Source organism: Macrotis lagotis, chromosome 3 (genome assembly GCF_037893015.1).
Source record: "Macrotis lagotis isolate mMagLag1 chromosome 3, bilby.v1.9.chrom.fasta, whole genome shotgun sequence".
NCBI classification, from domain to species: domain Eukaryota; kingdom Metazoa; phylum Chordata; class Mammalia; order Peramelemorphia; family Peramelidae; genus Macrotis; species Macrotis lagotis.
Window position 1 is genome coordinate 235107835 of NC_133660.1, and position 24401 is coordinate 235132235.

General features: G+C 36.6%; 1 protein-coding gene across 16 annotated transcripts in view; it reads left to right on the plus strand.

Moving 5' to 3' along the window:
* SOX6 (SRY-box transcription factor 6) overlaps window positions 1–24401 on the plus strand; it is a 640189-nt gene that overhangs the window by 538931 nt on the left and 76857 nt on the right. For all 16 annotated transcript variants that reach the window (XM_074230208.1, XM_074230209.1, XM_074230207.1 and 13 more), the window contains one exon: window positions 21175–21324. In XM_074230208.1, the coding sequence (XP_074086309.1) occupies window positions 21175–21324 (150 nt within the window). The remainder of the gene's footprint in view (window positions 1–21174; window positions 21325–24401) is intronic.

The window sequence follows — 24401 nt, forward strand, 5'->3', positions numbered from 1 at the left end:
ATTACAGTTGCATAATACAATTAATGGTTTTATTTATCTATAAAATATGAGAAAAGCTCAAATTATCTACCTTTAAGGTCTCTTTCACTTCTAATGGTCTAAAGCCCAGTGGATAGAGCATTGAATTTGGAATTAGGAACATCTGAGTTCAAATCCGACCTCTAGCTATCTGCCCCTGGGCAAGGAAAAAAACCTGCCTATACTCTCCAAATATTTAATCACATAAAGAAACCTGCTGCAATTCCTTCACCTATAAAATAGTTTCAATAGGAGCTTCTACCCTGTTGGATTGTAGTTTGGATAAAACTGAAGATTTGCTAAGCACTTTGTAAAGTAATACACACACACACACTTAGAAATATATGCACTAAAGTCAGACTGGTAATAATCAGGCTGCATCCCAGTTATTTTATTATCTTGTGAGGCAATGAATCCCTAATCCAGAACTAAAGGAGCTGATTATATTAAGTGGAATGTTAATAGATTTAAATAAGAAGTATATTGTTCCATTCTTTTGGTTAAAATAAGCCTTTCATGTATTAGTTAATGATAATAGCATATGTTTATATGGTTCTTGAAAGTATGTTAAGTGTGTTTCATACCTTTTCACATTTGAACCTCACAAGAAACCATTGTGAGGGAGGTACTCAGGTATTATTATCCCCACTTTGACAGACTAAGACACTAAGGCCCAATCTCAGTAACTTGCCATCAACTGCATAACTAATGTCCATTGGCAAGATTTTAAGCCATGTTTCTTCATGTTCACATTCTAGCAGTCTTTCCACTTTACCATGTTGCCTCATTCAATTATTACTGAGGTTAATTTGCCTGTACTTGTGTTCTCTATATTTTGGCAAAGAACTTATTTATGTTTTCCTATGAGTAGTGCCCCTAAATCATTTGCAGTTCACATTTCCTCAGTCATACATGACATCCTGACCTTGGCATTCCACATTCCATTCCCTAATTGTGGCTTGCTAAAAATGAATACAGATTGATCCTATAATGCAGAAATTAGAACTTATGAAATTTGTAAATCAGGGAGGTGATTGAGTATATATGACAACTTACTGCATAAAACTTGCTGTATATAAAGTGCTATGGCACTTTAGTTGAATAATATATCTATCTAGTTCTTTATTTACTGGTGTGTGTGTGTGTGTGTGTGTGTGTGTGTGTGTGTGTATACGCATGCGCGCACATTTGTGTGCCAATAAAAACACTGCACTATTTATCTATTTAATGATTGATATACATTTAGATCATTGTCTTAACAGTGTTTCTGCCTTCCTCTTTCCCTCAACCCATATCACCTTCTTCATTTCTAAAGGTCAGTAGGAGTCACAAAGTCCAAGACAACAGGATCTGAGTGACCAAAGACAGATCTGTAATCTATTGCCTTTGCTAGGCAAGGAAGAAGTTTGAGGAGGCTCTACTGTTTGGTAGTCCAATGGATTTTTCAACAAAGCATTCAGAGTTGACTAGACCTTCAAATTTTGTTTCCAATTCTAAAAATAACCCTAGGGACTATTCATTGGTATTTTTTGACTGACTTTGAATATAATCATCTTTGTTATTTTACTAGCAAAGAGTTAGTTTTTCCTTTAAATGTAAGTTTTAAAAGTTGAATTCTTAAATGAGATTGTATTGATTTTGAAGCTAATGCCATTTTCAGAGGCATAAGGGTCTATAATTAAAGACAATGTAAAAATATAATTTGCCATATAGAGATTCCATTTGTAGAAAACTAGTAAGAAATACATCAAATTCATATCACATAAAAAATAGAATATATGTGCAAAGAAGAAATAGATAGTAAAAAAGTAATAGATACACAGTTGATTCAATTGAGGAGTACATAGGTGAATTGCTATTTTGTATAAAGCAAGTCTCTTTTTTTGGACCTTATTTTCTTCATCTATAAAGTGAGTATGAGTGAATTTTTAAGGTAATTTATTTTCATTTACTTAAATTTTTTTGATATTTTTATTTTTCCCAGTTACATGTAAAACAATTTTAGCATGTGTTTTTTACTAAATTTTGAATTTCAAATTCACTCCTTCTCTCCCTTCCTTCTTTCCTTCCTTCCCTCTGCCCTCTTTGAGACAGGCAACTTGATATAGACTACATATGTATAGTCATGAAAAATATATTTTCATATTAGTCATGTTGCCAAAAAACTGAACCAAATCCCTTCTCCCCCCAAAAAGCCCAAGAAAAATAAAAGATATTAAAAATGTATTCTTCAATCCATATTCAAACACAATTTCCTTTCTGAAGATGGACAGCATTTTTCATCATGAGTTCTTCAGAATTGTCTTAGATCATATATTACTGAGAATAGCTAAATCATCTACAAATAATCATTGTATAATATTGCTGTTACTGTATACAGTGTTCTCTTGGTTCTGCTCATTTTATTTTGCATCAATTCATGTAAGTCTTTTCACATTTTTCTAAAAGCATCCTGCTCATCATTTCTTATATCAGGATAGTATTCCATCATAATCATAACACTACATGTTTGGCCACTCCCCAATTGATGGGCATCCCCTTTGATTTCTAATTCCTTGCTTTCACATAAAGAGCTATTATCAATATTCTTGTACCTATAAGTCCTTTTCCTTTATCTTTATTCTCTCTAGGTATAAACCTAGAAGTGGTACTGCTGGATCAAAGTTTTATAACCCTTTAGGTATAGTCCCAAACTGCTATCCAGAATGACTGGATCAGTTTAGAACTCTACCAATACTGCATTAGTGTTCAAATTTTTCCACATACCCTTTAGCATTTGTCATTTTCTTTTTCTGTCATATTAGTCCATCTGATAGGTGTGAAGTGGTATCTCAAGAGTTGCTAATTTAATTTGTGTTTCTTTAATCAAAAGTGTTTTAGAATATTTTTTCTTGTGACTATAGGTAACTTTGATTTCTTCTTCTGAAAATTCCCTTTCATATATGTTGATCATGTTTCAACTGGTGAATGACTCATTTTCTAATAGATTTGAATCAATTCTCTATATGTTTGAGAAATGAGGTCTTTATCAGAAAAACTTGCTGTAATTTTTTTTTCAGTTTTCTGCTTTCTTTCTAATCTTGGTTACATTGGATTTGTTTGTACAAGACCTTTTTTATTTTAAGTGATAAAAATGAATCTACTTTATTTCCCATTATGCTTCTCCACCTTTCGTTTGGTAATATATTTTTACCTCATCCAAAGGTATGATTGGCAAACTATTCCATGCTGTCTGAATTTCCTTATGTATCACTGTGTCTAAATCATGGACCATTTTGACTTTATTTTGGCACACTGTGTGAGATACTGATCTCAACCTAGTTTCTGTTAAACTCTTTCCAGTTTTCTCCGTATATTTTTGTTAAAACATGAGTTCTTGTTCCAAACACTTAGATCTTTGCATTTATCAAACATTAGATTTATATGGTCATTTTCCACTGTGTATTGTATACCTTATTGATACTGCTGATCCACTAATGTATTTCTTAGCCTATATCAGATTGTTTTGATAATTATTACTTCATAATACAGTCTACCTTCCTTCACTTTTAAAAAATTGATTCCCATGATATTTTAACCTTTTTTCCCAGATGAATTTTGTTATTATTTTTCCTGGCTCTATAAAATTACTTTTTGGTATTTTAATTGGTACTGAATAAATAAATTTATTTCAATAGAATTGTCATTTTTATTATATTGGATTGACCTAGCCATGAGCAATTAATATCTTTCCAATTGTTTAGATCTGTCTTTATCTCATGAAAAGTGTTTCGTAATTGTGTTTATATAATTCCTGGGCTTGTTTTAAGGTACTTTAAATACCTAAATCCCATAAATCTATAAACAGATGGTTAGGATGAATAAATTGGTAAATAGTTTTTTTTCAAGTCCTCATTCTTTCCTAGCTGAGTCCTTCAGAATTTCTTGAGATGCATTTATTTACCTTGGATTTGGTGGTGGTGGTGGTAATGATAGTATATGGTTTTTGTTTTTAGGGACAGCATGAATTAAATATATTCTAGACCTATGGTTTCTTTGATTTGGTGTTGAAAATCCCAAACCCAGCCTCTTGTCTACAACTTATTCTTAGAGAATCATCTGTGACATTGAGAATTTAAGTGACTTACTTATCTGGGATCACAAGTGAGACTTGCATCCAGCTCTTTCTTTAGTCAGTTATCTACCATATACTATAGTAGTAGATGTTGTTAAAAAGGAAAAAGGTAATATGATTAGAACTCTATTGTAATGCTGAGGCTAAAGGCTTTTCATAAGCTACAGTAGGGATTCTCAGGGGGTCATTCATGCATCATGGATACCTTTTCAAAATGTTTTTTAAATGCATGGAATAAAATATAAAGGAAACTAAAGGTTAGTAAAAATAAAGAGGTAATTCTTTTTTAACCATCCAAATTCACAAACCTTATAATTTGTTTAGGTTAAGAATCCTTGGGTTAGAGAAATGCATTACTTGGCTTTTACATGACTTGGAGTGACTATAGTTTGTTTCATGGGATAGCTGAGGCCATGATTTCATGAGTCCACTTTGTGATCACATGGCATTGCTGTACTAATTTGATCTCTAGTTTGTTCATTTTAATTCTTGCTACCCCAAACCTAATAGTTGAGATTGATGACTGCCTTAGGGCAATAGCTCCCTGTGACCAATGAGATATTTGTACAACAAGTGTGATATATGCTGAATAAATGAACTCTTTATGGGAAAGGCCAAAGCAAGGTCCACCCCTTTGTGGAAACTCTGGGACACCCCCCCAAATCAAAGTTCATGTTAAATCCCAGAATTTTTTGCACATTCCCTTTCTGGAAGGTGGTTTTGATCCTGTATATCTCCCAAACACTGAGATAAGAAGAATAGACATGGTCCCTCTAATTGTTAATGCCTTAGCATCATGCCTCCTTCCGGAATAATAAAATGTGCCTTGGCTGGGGTCAGGATGTCTGCCACTGACTTCTTTAGCAGATCCTCTTCACATCTGTGCTGCAGACTGTTGTGGACTTTATTAGCAGACAAGAGACCCAACAGACTTAGAGCCTGCTGAGTTCTTCCTTCAGAGTGAACAGCTGTGGGTGAACTCAGACTTTCCAGAAGGGACAGTAATGCCATTGGATGATTTTTTTTTCAAGAGAGAAGAAACAAATGTCTCCAAGTACAATTCCATGTTTTTAGGGTGACAATCACCAGTCTGTTTTTCTTTTTCTTTTCTTTCTTTCTTTTCATTCTTTCTTTTTTTTAAGAATAAAGGCAGCTATTCCACTAAAAAAGGAAAGTCTATTCATATCTGTGTGGGAACCTAATCAGACTCTTGTTTCCAATGAGGATGACTCCACAGTCACACCAGGTCTGCGACAAGAATGCTTCTTTTGTATGCCGATAATGTGGAAGCGATAAAATGTCCTATAGGAGACATATGTGTTTACATCATGAGATGTGTTATTTGACAAAGCGCTTTGTTCTCTGCATATTTTCCATGCCGAGTTTCATGCTGGGCCGTTTGGCTGGAAAGCTTTGATTAGTGAGAATTAGTTGCTGAAGAAAAATAGACACTTTTGTTTTATGAGTCTTCTTGCTGAGCTGTAAATTATAGTAAAACATATAAGGAGCGACAGAAAGAAGTGCTGATGTGAACCTCTGACCCAAGGCAAGCACAAAAACATAAGAGAATTCCGTCAAAGGATGACATAGAGACATAAATAATGTGTAGGCCATTCCCTATGATAGACCCATAACACACTGGAGCCGGGTATTTCCATCAAGTGACCAGGACTTTGCCCCAAACGAGGTGGGGAGAGATCTAAGAAACATTTGAATTAAAAAATGAAAATTCCTTCTTTCCGCTCCATCTGCTAGCTGACTCTGCATTCCCCTAGCACTACAGAATAATGTGAAGTGACCAATTAAAACCAAATTAATAATATTAACTCCTTGAAGGCAGGGACTATTGCATCTTTGTATTCATCTTCCCAATAATTATTCACAAAAATAATCAACAAGAATTTATGAAGTTCCTACCAAGTATAGGGATACATGAAGGTGAAAAGATAATCCCTGCCCTCAAGGAGCTCCCAGTCTAATGGAAAAATCAGCATGCAAATACTATATATACAAACAAACCCTAGACAGGATAAATTGGAGATGATCTCAGAGAGAAGGCACAAAGAGGATGGTGAAAAGTTTTTTTTTTTTTAATAGAAGGTAGAAATTTGACTGAGGCTTAGCTCAAGGGCATGCATAAGGAAGGTATTTAATAAATGTTGATTGAATTGAAGAGAATTGAGATTTATAAACTAAAGATGGAGAGGTAAACATTGCTAAAAAGAAAACCTCTAAGATATTTTTGACAAGTATGAAATTCCATCTTATTTTGACAGATATTTGGTTAATTTGCAAATAGTGAGTTTTTAAGTGAATTATTAATAAGCAGATTAAGTCATTAGCTTTCCAGCCTTTAATATTATATCATTCTACCCCGATAAACCATTGATCTTCTCATGATCTGCTAATAGAACCCTCTTGCTGATTCATAAAGGTATATTTTCATTAGAAAGAGACAGAGAGAGAAAGAGAGAGACAGAGACAGACACACACACAGTGGGGGTGGGGAGGGAGGGAGAGAGAGAGAGAGAGAGAGAGAGAGAGAGAGAGAGAGAGAGAGAGAGAGAGAGAGAGAGAGAGAGAGAGGATCGAGCATGCTATGAAGAGGTCATTCAGATTTCCCTACTCTCTCTGATACTGAATAATCTCAGGGTAAGCCTTATTGAGCCCCTGAAAGATTTTCAGCAGTCTTCTGAAGGGGACTAGGTGCAGTTGACACTCAAAACCAAAATAGCAATTATTTCTATGAAAAGAAGACATGAAATGAACAAACAAACAAAAAAGGAAAATCAGAAGAGACTATGAATATGACTATTTTGCAATATTCTCTTTTCTTGCTTAATCATTTGAAGGTGAATTCAAAACTCAGCTATATCTATCACTGTATGAATGTACTGTAAATCCAGACCTAGAAAGGACCTAGGAATTTACCTAATCTGAAACCCACCCTCTATTTTATAGCTGAGGAAAGTAAGGGGTTGATTTTACCAAGGTCAGGATAATAACCAGGAAAGCTGGAATGTGAACTCTGATCTTAAAACTCCAAACTTAGTGATCTTTCCACCATTTCATCCTAACCCTCTTAGAATATTGACATAAGACATCTCTAACATTCTGCTATCTGCATGATCAAAATGAGCTTACTGTTCCATTTATCTGTTCTTCCAAGATGCTATAACTCCCCGCATTCTAATGACAAATTTAAAATAACTTGTTTTCATCATGGAAAAAATTTTTATATTTAATAAGTTATCTTGTTGGTTACCAGCAATGATACATGCTATTGTAACAGGAAAGGAAATTGTGTACATCCAGTAAATTTGAAAAGGACATTTCTTTTACATACAGTTTTGTTGTCCAAACATACATACATACATTATATATATATATATATATATATATATATATATATATATATATATATATATATATATATACATTTATTCTTTCTTTAGTAGAATACTGGCATGTTTTGTTCCAAACGGTTAAACATTGCCCTTTCTACTTTGTCATGGGTGGCAGTCAAGGGACCCAGAATATTGGAAGTTGAATATATTTTCTAGCAATAGCATCTGTGTTTTTGGCAGATACCATGTGCAGGAGCTTGTGTTATGTTTTTAGCCAATATAACACTTGGTTAGATTATGAAGGGTTTTCATTGACTATCATGTTATTGTAAGGGTGTTTATGATATATAGAGTGAACATTCAATTTGGAGTCATGGGTCTTGAGTTTGAAATCCACCTTGACTACTTGTGGGTTTTGGGAAAAATCCATTTTACTTTCTTGGGTCTCAGTTTCCTTGTCTGTAAATAGGAAGAAGGGACTGACCTAGATGAACTGTAAGCTTCTTCCAGGTCTAAATTGGTTAACTAATCCTGTGAACTTTAAAATGAAAGGATTAGTTTTGATGATAGCACAAATTCTTTTCTCATTCTTAATTGCATAAAGTCTTCTTAGTTCTTAGAAAACCAATATTAAAAACTCATTGAGTAACAGAATAGTATGAACTTTTTATTTTTAAAATTGTGTTAATTTAATAATGTACCCAGGGATATATTCACATGCCCAATCCAAGAAAACTCTCCCTTGAGACTGTCCATCCATAGACCAGACTTTGATATTAAGGCCAACTTCTGAGTTATTTTGGTGAGTATGTTCTGATGGTTTTGCTAAGATGTACTTATTTATGTTTCACCTGGTGTACTGAGGACTTGTGACTAGAGAGTTACAGGAACATAACCAGCTCAGGAAGATTGGGAAGCTTGGACATTTCTAGTCCTTGTGCTTGCCTGCCCATCACTTGATAACAAAAAGGAAAATAATCCTGGCAGATTCCATGCTGCAGATTTCCAACTGTATTCACTCTCACCTTTTAGAATGTGTGTCTTCAGGAACCCAATTCCTCATTGTTTCAGATGCTGAGCTTTCATCCCTGTTAATAATGCCTCTGAGAAGCAAAGAGATTTGGAGTGCTTAACTGAGGTGATAGTATATTGGCATTATTGACTACTAGGAGCAGAACCCCCAAGGGAAGCAGAGAATTCAGATCTTTTTAGACTTAGTCCCTTGTTAATTATGTGTGTATATGTTAAAGGAAGCAAGAGGGGAAAGAAGGAAAGGAAAAAGAATGAGAAAAGGAAAATGGAGGGGAGAAAGAGGAAAGAAAGAGAAAATTGGGAGGGAAAGAAAAGAGGGAGGAAGAGACTAGAGAGGGAGAAAGAGAGAGGGAAATGAAAAAAGAAGGTCACAAGAAGGGAAGAGAGAGGTAGGAAAAGGAGGAGTGAGAGAAGGAGCTGTTGTCTAGTCTTCATTTTAGGTATTTGTACCTAAATTCCAGCTGCTTCCCTATGAAAAAAAGATCAATTGTACCATATTTCTTGATGGTCTGAGAATGTGGAAAATAAAATCTTCCTTAGCACAAATATCCAGGCATCTCTCTCTCTTTCCCCTCCCTCCCTCCCTTCTGCCTCTCTATGTCCTTTTTCCCTTTTGCTTTTCTCCCTCTTCTCTCCTTCCTTCGCCATTCTTTCTGTGCTCCCTTATTTCCCTCATTCTATACCTGGCCATAGTATTGTTTAGCAGCATGGCTTGATGATCATTAATCTGGAAAATTCAGATAGTCTATGAGAACCGGGGAACCCTTTCTTGTTGAGTTTGTCTCAAATGCTCCCTGAAGCTACTGGAAGAAGCCAAAAGTTGGGGTGCTTGGTTGGGGGCCTGCTTTCAGTGTTCAACTACATTTTTGTCCCTTTATGTGTATTTGCATAAACTTTAATTTAAAAAATCTGAAAACACCTCCACATGATTATAATTACCTTAACCTAATTAGTATGGTTGCATTTAAAAATGTGTGCATTTTAAAACAAATATTAAAATAAAATTCTTCAATGTAAATCACCCCCAGTTGCCCGGGGATTACTTTTCAGGCACCTCAGGGGATGCTGTTTGAAAAAAAAAATCTCTTCCCAGTCACTGCGTTATTTCCAGTCTTTGGGATACACTTCCATCTTTAATGAAAGAACAAAATGTAGTGGGGACTTCTTGAATGAGGGAGTGGAAAAGCAACTCTTTAATTTAGAAAACTGCACCAAAGGTCCAGATAAAGTGCAGATTCTACTTGCATCAATGAACGAACAAATGAATAAAAGAAGCATTTATTAAACACCTGCTGTGTACAAAACACTATGCTAAGCAATGGAGATACGAATAGAAAAATAAGGCATTCAATTTTCTCAAGAAGTTTACATTATAATGAGAGGAAACATATATGTTTCGACTGCAAGTTAGATGGAATTACCCTATCGTTCTGAGGGTACAGCAGCAAAGCAGATGGCAATGTACCTTTTTAAATGACATTTATAGTGAAAATCATTTCTGATTTTGATGATGAGCCACTTGGTGGATAGAACCTTTTTTTCTGGATCTCTAGGAGGCATGGTTGTTGAAGGAAGCAGACTTAAGTAAGAACAATGAATTAAGAGTCAGAAAACTTGGATTCTATCCCCCATTCTGACCTTAATGCATGATGTGACCTTGGATGAGCTACTTATCTCTTCCTCATCTGTAAATGAACAGGTTAGATTTGGTGATAACTAAAGATCCTTTCTTATAATCTAAGAATTAATGTTTGGGAAAAAATAGTCCAAGTTTAAAAAAGATTTTTAAAAATTATAAAATTGACTGTTCATGAACACAATCAAATAGATAAAAATGGAGCAAATCTCACTCTAAACTTTTAAGGAAGTGGAAACAAATAATTAACAATAAAAAGAGCCCAACCAAATAAAACAGTTTTGTTCTATATTGCCTTTCAGGTCTTAAAGCTGCCTTCTCATTTGCCTTCTTTTTATATATAATCATAGTTAATGAGTTTACAGTTTGGGGGCAGCTAGGTGAAGCAGTGGATAGAATTCTAAGTCTGGAATCATGAGGATCCGAGTTCAAATCTGACCTCAAACACTTAGTAGTTGTGTGACCCTCATATCTTAACAGTTTGCTTCAGTTTCCGCATCTGTAAAATAAGCTAGAGGAGGAAATGGTAAACCACTCCAATAGCTTTGCGAAAAAAACCTCAAAAGTTTTTCTCTGTAGCCTCTTGTACAGTAAATTCAGTAAATGGAATTGAATTAAAGAGCCTTGAAAACCATACTTGTTGCCAGGAAGATCTGAGTTCAAATTCTGCTTAGCATACTTATTAGCTGTATGATCCTGGGCAAGCCACTTAACCTCTGTCTGCCTCTGTTCTCTCATTTCTCAAAAGATTGGCTTGGACTCTATGGCCTACTCCATCCCTGCCAGCTCTAAAATCTGAGAATCTATGAATTTCCCCATTCTCTTGACTGCTTTGAATTTATCACATAACTTAAACTTCTCTAGAACTTTTCTTGTTACAGTCCAGTGAGGTAGATTCTACCTCCTAGTTGCCATATACCTCCAGGCTTCTTAGGGACAAGAAGAAGCTTGATAGAAGATTCCAGAATTTGAATTCAAAGCCTAGTTCTTCTACTTATTGCAAAGCTGTTTAATCTTTAATCAGTCTCTTCCTCTATCTTGGACCCTTGGAAAATAAGGGGAGTTGACTTAAGTGATCCCCTGAGATTTTTCACAACTCTAAATCATATTAAATTTGAAATTTCATTCCTACACACCTGTTTTTCAAAGAGTGCCCCCTCCCCATTTAACCTGGGGGAGAAGATGGTTGTGGGTCAGAAGCACCATGATAAGCTCAGGGAGAGAGAAACTAGGAGAGGGATGAATGCAAAAGATAGAGACAGGAGAACAAAAGGGCAGAATAAACAAGAGGAAATACTAGTGAGATGGATAAGGATTCTGAAACAAGAATGAGGGAGAGACCCTTATAACCAGGCACCAGTTATCCCAAGTATGCAGGAATTGGGAGGGGCAGCTTTCAAGGCCTCCTCCAATTCTCTCTGATGTCATATTGGCTTGTCTACTATGGTTAATAGTTTCATGCCAACTTCTCAAACAATAAAATGCTTTAGTTCTCCTCTTTATTGGAATCCACAGTTTACAAACCCAAAGAAGAACTTTTAGGTTAATTTTGTAAAAGGAAAAAAAAATATTTGCCATTGCCTTTTAGATGATGACCACTCCTACCCTTCCAGTGTAGTCCATAATGATTAGCTGCTGACACTTTTCTCCCTGAGAGCACTTAGCAATCAATCAGACTGCTTAATTATCCCTGCCTCTATCTCCACCTCCTCACTGTTGAACTTGGGCCTCATGTCATGCCTACTTTGTGAGTAGAAGGCAAGCTGAATGAGCAGCATCATTGTTCAGAGTGGCTAACAAAACCATGGGCATCCAACCTCAGAGCCACCACAGAGTGGAACTCTGCCGGCCCAGGAGCTCAGGGTTAGGGAACAGGAACCATGTCGATGTATTAATGTTTTCCTGCCAACAACCCAGGCTCTCTAAATTCCCCTTCTCCCCCTCCTCTGACCCTGTTGCTTTGCTGAGTCCACCATAGTGAGATCAGATATGGGGCATGAATGAATCTTGTGCATCCTGATGGGGAACCTGGGCTACAATGATCCATGCCCATGCCATTAACCTCTGTATGATGATGGATCAAGAGGGGGATGACCCATGGCTAGAGGGAGCCTTGCCTGGAGGAAATGCCTCAATCTTTCTGAATGTGCCCCTTCATTACTGTGGGAAGAGTGAGCAGGCTTTCCCCTCTTTCCTCTTGCTTTCCTCCCTCATTCTTCAGGGAGATTTTTCTTTTTTGTTATATCTTATTTAAACTCAAAGGTACAACCTTTTAAAAAGAACCCTTTATGATCAAGTGAATGCATGGGAATTGGCACCAAAGGGGATCATTGTAGTGGTGTGGAAGAGAATTTGGTTAAACTCAGATTTGGAGTTAGAAATTCGCAGGGTGAATCTTGACTCTTCTCTCTACCACCTGTGACATCTTGGGTATCTCTTCTCAGTTAAAGGAGGGGATTGAATATGATATTTAAGGTCTGTATATTAGAAGACAGTTTTGTAAAATTTATTTTGACATTACTACAATAGTCATGATGTAAAGGTAAACATAACCCCCACACTTGTATCAGTTTTATTAAAGAATATATGAGCAGAGGAAGAAGGTATGATCCTGGCTGTTTTGGGTGCCATATGGATTCTCAGGGGAGGGCAGGACTTAAAAAAATAGAGGAGGAAGCAAGTTTATTGATCAAAAGAAAGTGATTGGAGTTGACTTGTCTTCTGTTTCTCTAGTTGTTCCCTTGATAGTAACCATCCCCTCAGATTTCAGGTTGGGAGGAAAACCTTTTAAGAGAAGGCAGATTCCATAGTTTGGCACCATTTGGGAATAAGCTAATGAAGCTCAGGATCCAGCTCCTCTCCTTAGACAACTACCTCAACATTGTCCAAAGAAATAAGTGGGTTTGGTTGAGGTTTCATTTTCTGGTATCCTAATACAGGCTGCAGTATGGGTTCATAACCTTTTTTTGGTGAATCTTGTGGTCCTCTTCTGGGAATAATGGTTTTTATTATATAAAATAAGCACAGGATTACTAAAGAAAGCAGTTGTATTGAAAGACAGTTATCAAAATGTTAAAAAATAATCAAAGACCCAGTTAAAAATCTACCGTTTGTGAACCACGTTCAAATTTTTAATATACTTCTTTGCTCAATCTACCCATGTGTAAGATGGAGTTACAACCATTTTGGCTTTCACTGCCTCCTCCCCCCACCCCCCTGCAAGGACTGACCAAGCCTGGCTTCATCTTATATGAGCTCACTGTAAAATACCATTATAATGTTACTGGTTATGGCATGGATTCATATATTCTGAAGGTTAAAGATTTCCCCTTCCATCAGGAAAAAAACAAACAAGCAAACAAGTTAACAGAAAATCACAGCTACATAGAATAAAGCATTTTATTTTAAATCTAGAGCTACATATTGGTACATTTTGTAAAGAATAGTGGACCTGGCATCATAACATCCTCATTCAAATCGAGGCTCTGCTACTTAGGCCAGTCATTTGGGTGTTTTTGGATGGATCTCAGGTTCCTTGTCTATAAAATGAAGGCATTAGACTAGTTGACTTCAAAAGTTCCTTTTAGCTTTAAACCTGTCATTACTGTAGAAACGCCCTTCTGTGATATAAACCAGCAACTTGTCTTAACTTGTCCTCTTAGAGAATTGTCTGGGGAGCAAGGGGTTAAATGACTTATCTTGTTAAGGCATCAGAGGCAAGGTCTTGAAACCAGGTCCCCCTTCCATCTGAATGTAAGCTTCTGGAAGGCAGAGACTGGGGGGGAGGGGTCTATTTTTGTTCCATTTGAATCCATTGTGTTTCCTCCTCTATTGAATATCTCCACTTATTGAATATTTGAATTGAACTGATGAATTCCCTGATCCCAAGACCCAGTAACGTTGCATTTTCTATCAGAATATAGTATAATGTAGACTAGAGGAAAGAACATTAGTCTTTTTTTAAAATTTAATTTTTTTGTTACATTTTAAGTTCTGAACTGGCTCCCTCCTCACTAGAAAAGGCCACCCTTTGATATGTGTGTGTATATATATATATATATATATATATATATATATATATATATGTATGTATATATGCTTCTCTCTCTCTATATATATATATAATACACACACTAATATACATATACAGAATATGTATATACATATACAGAATATATATTGTATGTGTAAAACCATACTGTGCATACTTCTAATTCTCAGTTCTTTCTCTAAAGGTAGATTGCATCTTCTTTCATGTGACCTTTGTAATTAGTTTGAATATTTGTAATTTTCAGAGTGGTTTGTTTGTTCACAGTAATTTTTGCTTTTTTTCTCATTATTTTATTTTATTTTTTTAAATTACACATCAAGGTAGTTTTCAACAATGATTCATTTGCAAGTTTGAGTCCCACATTCTACCACTCTTTCTTTCATCCCCCCCTCCCCATGACAGTGAACAATCTGATAAAATCTGATAAAAAGTAATACATGTACAATTGTGTTTAACATATTTCTTCCATATTAGTCATGTTGTGAAAGAGAATGTAAAACTAGGGGGTGAAAACCATGAGAAAGAAAGAAAAAGCATAAAAGAAATTTAAAAAGTGACCACTTGCTTTGTATTCTGATTCCATAGTTTTTTCTCTGAAAGTGGAAGGCATTTTCTATAATGATTCTCTCAGAATTGTCCTTGACTTTTTTCCAAAAAATATTGCTTACTGTCTACAGTGTTTTCTTGGTTCTGCTCATTTCATTCTTCAATATGTTGTGCAAGTACATGATTTTTTAAAATCACCCAGTCCATCATTTCTTACAGCACAACAGAACACAGCACCTGGGTTTGAATCCTGACGTAATATCTAATTAGGTGACTAGTCACCTCAATGCATTGAACCTCAGTTTCTTCATCTGTAAGGAGAGGTGCTGATGAATAGAAACTTGCACTCCCTCCCTCCCACTTGAGTTGCAGATCTAATAAGAGAAAAATGAAGTTAAGATCCTTTGCCCAAGGAACAGCAACTAAAATGAAGGTAACACTCACTTTACAAAGAACTTATCAGATATAATCTCTGTGACACCTCAAAATAGACCTTGAAATTAGATCTCCTTTTTACAGAGAAGGAAACTGAGATTCAGTGAAGTTAACTTGACCTGTGAATATAGTCAAAGGCAATGAGGTATAGGATTTGAACCTCTAGTCTTTTCTGACTCCCAAGTACAACTCTTTCCTACTATACCTCACTAGGCCATATGAATATAAAATGCTTTGAAGGATAGACTATTATTATTAATAAAACCAAGTCTCTCTGTGTTCAATGGCTTAGAAGATATAGAATAATAGTAGCCAGCATGTATAGAATGTTTTAAGATTTATAAAGTGTTTTATAAATAATATCTCATTTGATCCTTAATATAACCCTGCAAAAGTAGGTCTGATAATTAGCACCATTTTTACAAATGAGGAAACTAAAGCTAAGAAGGGTTAAGTGACTTACCCATGTCTAAAATACTATGAAGTGTCAGAGACAGGAATCTAAAGTCCAACACTTAACTCTTGTGCCACCTTGTCTGTAACATGTAGAAGCTTGCTCATGTTCACCATATTGCCTTTCCATAGCCCTTTGGATGATCCTCAGTTAGAGAATCTAACTCTTGTTTTAATTAAAGCAGGGCAAAAAACTGAAACCAAACCAAACCAAAACAAAACAAAGCAGACTAAGTATTTTGTCCAGTTGACCCAATGATTCAGCGGGAAAGCCAGGAAGAGACCCCTATTGCTTGATTTCTTGACTTTTGTTTTTACTGGAGGATCTTATTGATGGAGGGATGATATTTGACCTGCGTCACAGTAGGATCATTCATAGTCAACATGATGGAGGAACTGTTTGAATCTTACCCAGGCAGGAACTAGAAATTACCTGCTTCTACTGTTCATGCAACATTATAGCAAGTAAAAAATTTAAATTATTTTTGTATTTGTATTTTAATAATGTTAATGTTACTTCATTATGATTGAACTCTCAGCAAGAATGAGACAATTGGAACTACCATAAATCCTAGCTCTTTAGCAGTTTTTACAAATGAGGAAAATGAAGCCCATGGTCATGGTCCCACAGAGAGTAGGTGGCAGAGCTGGTATTTGCATGATGATCCTGATTCGTAATCCAGCACTCTTTTCATTGAACCACCCAGCCTCATTTTTATGCATATCCACCATGTGTTTAAAAAAAGGAAAAAAAACCCCGATCTCATTGCATTGTTCCAAATGTGAAATGGGCAATCTGTGTTTACAAAGACTATAATGGAAGCATAAATGTTTATGGGTTTTTGCCTCAGCCTTGCTCTAACCTCTCCCATGATGCAGTTTATCAAACCCAATATTTAATCAAAATTTTGCTTGCTTCTTAGGATTGGTCTTTTAAAAAGACCAATTTTAATGGATCTGCTCTTAGGTTCAGATGATATTAAAATGGAAAAAAAAGACTGTGTGAAATGGTTAGGAAATTCTCTGATTAAAATGGGGGAAACCTGGCATTTTATATAGTAGCAGGAAAAAAGACACAGACAGACTTAGCTTGGTTTTAAATTTATAAGCAACCAGATGAGGAAGAATCAGTGTTACTCATTAGTTACTCCTGGACTGTCTAATTCATAAAGAAATTCAAGGGTTTATAGTTGATTCATAAATTTGGGTAATTGTTATCCAATAGCTAATAAGTCTCCATTTTAATGAATCAGCTTCCATAGTCTCTCCTCAATATGTGTGATTAGGCAGCCAGTCTGGGGCTCCATTAAGGTCCAGAAGCCCAGATTCTAGGAATATGAAGTCCCACTGTATTCTGCCCGGGCCAGGTCACATGGAGGGGTGCTCATTTCTGGAGATCAACATTGATAAAAATCATTGATCGACTGAAGAACTTTCAGGGAAGGGCAATCAGGATGGTGGAAATTCCAAAGTGGGCAAGTTAAGATGTTTGGGTTGGAGATGAAAAAAATTATTGAAGGAATAAGAGAGCCTTCAAAGGACTGTAGTGTTGAAGAGGGATTAATTTTACCCCCATTTGGCCCCAGAGGGAAGAATCAGAAGTTTAATAAAATTAGAAAGCTCTAATGATTCTTTCAGGTAAAAGAATAACCTGAAGGGTATTCTCCTCAGCACCTTCAGATACAGGTTTAGGCTTGACTTTTGTGATTCCTAAGGAGCTGGACCCCAGGATGACAGAATGACTGGAGAAGTGATTCGTGTCCCTTTGTCTTTATCCAAGAAGTAAACTGAACTGCCAGGGAACATCATAGATCAGACTCATTGCCATCTGTTCTCCAGGATTGATCCTGCTGGTTCATTTAGAATATCACTGCAATTTACCTATAAAATCAAGACTGGAGAGTAGAGCAATAGACCTAAATTCCAAAGATTCCAAGGCTTGAGTTTCTGCTTTGACTTTACTGCTTACTAGCTGAGCAATTGTAGACCAAAACTCCTCTCTGGGTCTCATTCTCACCATCTGTGAAGTGAGGGGGTTTAGATTGGCATTACTAAATGAACTTTGAGATCCCTTCCAATTCTAACATTATGAAATCCCTAATAGCACTGACATTTTATGAATCATTTCCTTTAAAACCCCCATAATATAGCTTAAACCAAGTTTATTTTCCTTGAATTTCTTTAAAGAAAAAAAATCACTTGACACCTTGAAGTCCATTAAACAAATGTAGATGTCTTTATTGGAAACCAAAAAACAAACAAACATTGTATCCTCTACCATATAGAGGCAAGACATCCAGAAGAGGGCAACCAGAATGGTGAAGGCTGTGCCTTCTTGCTCTCTCCTGATCGACAGAAGGAACTGGGGTTTGTTAGCCTAGCATAAAGAAAATGTACTGGAGCAAGTGACGTGATTGTTGTTTTCAGATATTTGAGGGGCAATCTGAAAGAGGGATTTAACTTCATTCTAGAAATAAAGGCAAATTTAAGTTTCATGGAAAGAAAAAATTCTCATGATTTAGAACTGTCCAAGAGTAGTAAAGGCTACCTCAGAAAGTAATGAGCTCTTGGAGATCTTCCTCTAAACAAGACTAGATGACTACTATTGGGTTCCTATTGGAACTGGACTAGTAGGGGTCTGTTCCAATTCTAGGTGGGATAACATGGTTCTCGTTTTTCTGAAACTTAATTAAGAAGCAGAAGGATTTACAATTTTGTTATCTCATGGGGCCTCGGTTTCCGGGGATTGAGTTAATGGCTTTTTTTTTATTTCCTTCTACTTCTAAGTCAACTAACTTAGGATCTGTGTAATAGATTTTTGTGATTCTAAGGATTGAATATAGTATCCAATTTGTAAAAGAAGATAGATGAACCAGGGACTACTTTTCAAATGAAATGTTTCCCAAATTTTATTTCTTCTGTTTTAATCTTGATGAAACAAAGCTTAAGAATTGAGTAAATTAGTTTTCTCTCCTGGGCTGGAGTAATGTCACCTATCGCTTTCATGAGATACAGTCTGAAAGATATTATCCTCTTTGATGTATTGGGACCACAAGCTGTGCTGAGTCCTTGTCCACCAGGTCAGAACTTCTTTTCCACTGGTTGGAATTAACTCAAGGAGGAGTTTGACAAGGGAAAGAATATCATATGACTTTTACTGGATAAATGCAGAGACCCTTCAGCTTTCAGAAGCCTTGCCTCTTGACCTGGTCACTTTTTAGAGGTAGGCCACACAGACCCCATGAAGTGGAACAAAGAAAGCGCTTAGCATTTTTTTTCTTTATATTCAGCCATCCTTCGATTTTTGACTCTGACCCTTACACACGTATTTGTCTAGCCCCTGAGTCATTGCATAGTATTCACAGTATTATGAAACTTTCATTTCTTTAGAGACTTGTTATATTAGAAAAATTGTTCCAAAGAAAGCAACAATTATGACATAAGCACATCTGGCTCTTGCAAATTATTCCTTATTAAGCTTTCATTTAATTACATGTGCTGAAAGGTCTGCTTTTGATTACTGTAATTTTTTTTATTTGTCCATCTGAATGATAGTAATGTTGGAAATTACATACAAACCACCTGGTTTTTTTCCCCCCTTTCCTTTCCCCACCCCCACAACTAATAAGGCAAAGTTTTAACTGATTTCCATGTGGTTGAAGAAGCAGTCTCTTCCTTATGTGGGATGGATGGAGCCTTTGCCACTGTTATTTCAAGGTGAGGATTTAGCTGTTCTTGATTAGGAAAGAACACATTTCAGTGGACCATGGCTACCCCAACCCATAGTTCTGAGTAATGCTGCATGGAGCTGATTCAGGGAACACTATAATTTTAAAAGAATCATAATTTCATGTGACCCAAAGAGCCATGGGAAAAACTATGAATGGTGGATGTCACCAGGTTGTAGTGTACTCCCAATGAAGACCTGTCCATAGTGTTAAAATGCATGATAAACACTCATGATGATACAGAAAGAAATGGACTTATCCTGCAATATTACTAATAACAGCAGTTAGGAGAACTCAGATTTTCTTTGCTGTTTCAAGGCTTATACAGAGTTTTCCTCACAACAATACTGAGGTAGGCACCTAACTATTATTGTTCCCATTTTACAGATGAGGCTTAGAGAGATTTAGTGACTTCTCCATGAACAGCAAATATATAACACAAATATTCCATATTCATGGGATCCAGAAATTATTAAAAGAGGCTGGCCTCCATTGTGTATTGGATATGGAACATTTTTGGAAAGATATGGATGAGAATGATACATTGTAATGGGAATTTAGAAGTGAAAGGGTCTAGATTATCTAGTCAATTCCTTTTTTTTGCAGGTAGGGAATCTGAGACCCAGAGATATTAAATGACTTGCCAAGATCACATAAAAATAGAGTCATAATTTGAACCCAGTTGTCTCCTAAATTCAGTGGTCATTCTACTATACAACCTTGCCCTCTTCCCTGAGAAGGCAAGGTGATAATTTGCACTGATTTGGGGGAATGAATGGATGTAGGCACAATATTCATATTCATGAAACAGCAGATTCATTGAAATTATCACAGTATCACAGATAATAAAATGTATTAACTATATTTGACATTATGGGAATGGGACAAATGTCCTTTTCAATTTTGACTTTGATAAACATGACTTTGTTGTACATTTTAAAATTTGTGAATGATGAGTGTCTGGATCCCAGTACCATGTCAAGTCAATAAATGAATAGCATAAGAGTGAATATGAAGGTAATCAGCCTCCTAAGGTAACATATCAAGGGAAATCCCAGGATATAAAGTATTCTAGAGGTAGAGGTGATTGAACCAAAATGCAGTGGAAAGGATGACTTGACTCATTGAAGATCTGGGGAGAAAGAAGTAAAGGAAAGGATTCCATTAACTAAGGGATAGACTGACTAGATAACCAGATGACAGCTCCCTCATTTGAGGGGAACATCTTTCAGGTTGGGTCTTTGGCTTGGAAAAAAGGATCACACCTCAGAGAAATTATCCCAGGTAGATACAGGATCCTTTCCCATTGCTGAGGACCCTCTTTCAGGTTTCAGGGATGGAAGGTATATATGCCTCGAAATGGAAAACTACATTTTCTTTCAGATCTCAGAGGAAATGATCAAGATCAGCTCCTACTTAGAAATGAGACCCTTGAAAATCTAGTAACTCCCTGAGAGGTTTAGGATCCTGTGAATTCTCTGGAACTGATTCTTTCTCAATGTCACTGATGATGTTACCTGCAGAGTTCAGTCTGGCCCAGTCTGTACAGAATAGGAAAAGTGAATGATGTTCTCACTGTCCAGTGAAGTCTTGAGAAAGATTCATACAGGTATCTCAGCAGGGGATTCGGGAAGCTGGCATAGTCAAGCGTAAGAGGGAAGATGATCTTTTCTGAACATACCCAAGAAGAACAACGTGGTTAAACTCTCAGAAAAAAAAATTAGTAGCTAAGAACTTGATACCCTGGTAAGTCTTTCCAAACTCTACTTCACCCCCCATTGAAGAGAGAAATGTTTGCCTTTCCTGTTTTGCAGCAGCTCTATGCAGCCCAGCTGGCCAGTATGCAGGTGTCACCTGGAGCAAAGATGCCATCTACTCCGCAGCCACCAACCACAGCAGGGGCAGTCTCACCTACTGGGATGAAAAATGAAAAGAGAGGGACCAGCCCTGTAACTCAAGTTAAGGTACCTGCCTCTTGTGTGGGGGTATAGGGAAAGGGTTTTGAAAATGGCACTGCAAGAAGCCGAGCAGCCGGATCAGTGCTTTTGGAGTGAACAGCAGGGAATATAACCATCTCAAAGAAATCTGCAGTAGTCATCCATTTGTGGTCAATTTTATGAGTGTGTTGACAAACAGGTGTTTCCCTATTGAAAACAATAGTGCCATATTGTGAGATCTTTACCCAAATCTCAATATTCTGTTCTGCAAACTTGCTTCTCAGGAGCATCTTTCCCTTTCCCAGAATTTTGGCTTTTATTTTAGAATATTCATGAGTACAAATGGCAGGTTTTTAGTAGACCCACAAGACTGCTCCACACTTCTCAGACATGTGCACGTTTCCTGCTCATGGATAAAACCTGGATAAGAGGAGATCAGGTCCGGCCCATCCAAGCTTAGGAAGATGAACAGAAAACATCCCAGGTTGTGCTTTTTCAAGTTGTCAATATTTCTCATCACATCTTAGTGTAAATATGGTCCCTGGGGAATGAGGAGGAGTGGGTTGTGTCACCAGCCATCCCCTCCCAAACTCTGGAGGACCATCCAGAACTATTGGGATTTCTGATGATAACTAGATGGTGACCAGATAAGATTCCTTGTGAGGAAGTCACACAGGGTTTGGCAGCAGCAAGGAAATAATGTGGCATACCCCTCCAACTTCATGGTGCAGCTGGTCTCTATAGGTGGGACTGCTTCATTTTGTTAGTATTTGCTTCCTATATGGGATTTTCAAAGTCAAACAGACCAACAGAAATCATTGTGCTTAGCAAAATATTCTCTTTTTGTGTAGAGAATGTAAAGATCAAACATTTACAAGTCCAGGAGTCAAAGGCACTTGGGTGCTTTTGCAGTGATTCAGCCTAGTCTTAGAAGATATTTGATAGACCTCAAATCAGAATAGACTTGATGCTAATAAGAGAAACAGGCAGAACTTGATACCAGAAATGGCAGATTTGGTGAAATGATCTGACTTTGCAAAATTCTCCGGGAGCTTTTGAGATTCCATAAAGACTATTAAAAATACTCTCAGAAATTAAAGGCCAAGAAAGTGAAGATAGTATAATCATAAGGGATTAATATATTTTTGAAGAGAGGAAAATTTTCAAATATTATATATAATATAGAATGTCATTAGCATGACATAATGAATAAAGGGCTAACTTTGGAATCATGAAGACCTGTGTTCAAATCTTTCCTGTCACACACTAAGTGTGTAATCATGGACAAATCATTTAATTCCTTAGTCCCCCAGTAACCCTCTTAAGATTGTATTTTGCAGATGAGTTTAAAATCTGCCCCAGTGAAGAAATGTTCCACACCAGGAATTCCCTTTGATGATGAAAAAATAGGTCCAGATGCCTGTTGCCCCACTCCACCAAGACTCTAAACCCAATCCATATAATTAGAATCCTTTGAGGAAAAAAAAATGTAGTCCACAGCTTTTGCCCCATTGTTCCAAATACTGGAATTTGGTGACCAGGAGCTTTGAAAATAAGCCCACAGCCAGTTCTCATTTCATAAGACAGCTCTGATTATGGGTCGGCCCTGTCTCATTTATTCACATCCTCTGTGTTCACATTGGCAAAGGAGAGGCAGAATGCTCCACTGGGAAGCAAGGGCACTTTGTTTAACTGTAGTTGCCATAGTGTGAGGGATATCAAACACCAGTGACTTGGTATATTGAATATTGAGTACTTTAATGTGCAAAAGTCATTTCACAAGTGAGCCAGCCAAGTGGATCTGTCCCAAACCAAACCTTTACTGGATGAGTAAAATTTTCCCTGGTTATATTTAAGCATATATCTGCTGGAATGGAAGCCAGTACCATTCCAGTTTTGCTGGCCAGCTGAATTCTATTACAGAGTTGACCACATGCAAATTCTTGGGGGTTTCCCTACATAATTTAACTCAACTATATTTTATTCTACTAAAAAGGAAGCCTTCTCCTTTATATTTATTCCATTTACATTTAGCATCAGAAGAGCAAAAAAAAAAAAGAAAATAGATAAAAGACTCAAAGTAAAAATTGTTGAGGGAATAGAGAAGGAAACCTGTGACCTGAAAAGAATATTGTCCTTCATTGTTCTTGAAAATTGTCAGATCACAGCATCATGTGCTATGTCTAACTAACTGAGTTGGCATTAGGGTGGATTTAGCTCCACATGCTTTGGGATGGATCTCTGCTTAAAATTCCAGAACTAATGTCCCAAGGGTCACTTTACTTTGTGACTGATGCCACAAAGCAGTTTGCCAAAGGTTTCAATTCAATTCACATTCAATACAACCAGTGTTGGAAAAGTGACTACTAGGTGCCAGACACTGGGTATGCAAAGACTTAAAAATGAGACAGCTCCAGATGACATTCTACTGGAAGCCACGAGGAGAGCCTCCTAAATGTCTCAGGAAGATGCTTTCTCTGCTTTAACATGAAATATTTTAGAAGTTGGATTAGCATAGGGAGGGTAGTTGAAACACATTTACATGGGATGATGATGCCAAGTAAAGGTAAGATGGATATTATAAATAAATTGTATACAAATGTTGGTTCTTTTTGAAGGTGACTGTGAATTTTGAATCTGGACTCAGGAAGATGCAGTTTAATCCTGTTGAAAACAATAGTTTTATGACTTTGGGGAATTTACTTGTTTGCCTCATTTTCCTCATTGGTAAACTAAGAAGAATAGCAGCTTCTTTTAGGATTGTTGTCAAGGAGCAAGTGAGATGGAAGTACTTGTCTTAGTCCTAGTCCTAGTCCTAATTCTAGTCTGAGTCCTAGTCCTCCTCCTCCTCCTCCTATTACTACTACTACTACTATTACTACTACTACTACTACTACTTCTACTACTACTTTTTTTAAAACTCCTTTGGGTTAAAACTTCTGGGGAAGAAATCCTAATTTTGGAAATGATTGTATCTTTAAAAAATGTTCTTTCAAGCTTTTCAACAAAATTCATTTTTTCAACAGCTCACTAGTGTTCATATCCAGGAATCTTTCTTCATTCTTCTCTGGGTCATCTTTGTCTGCTCATTCCGTCTTTGCTCA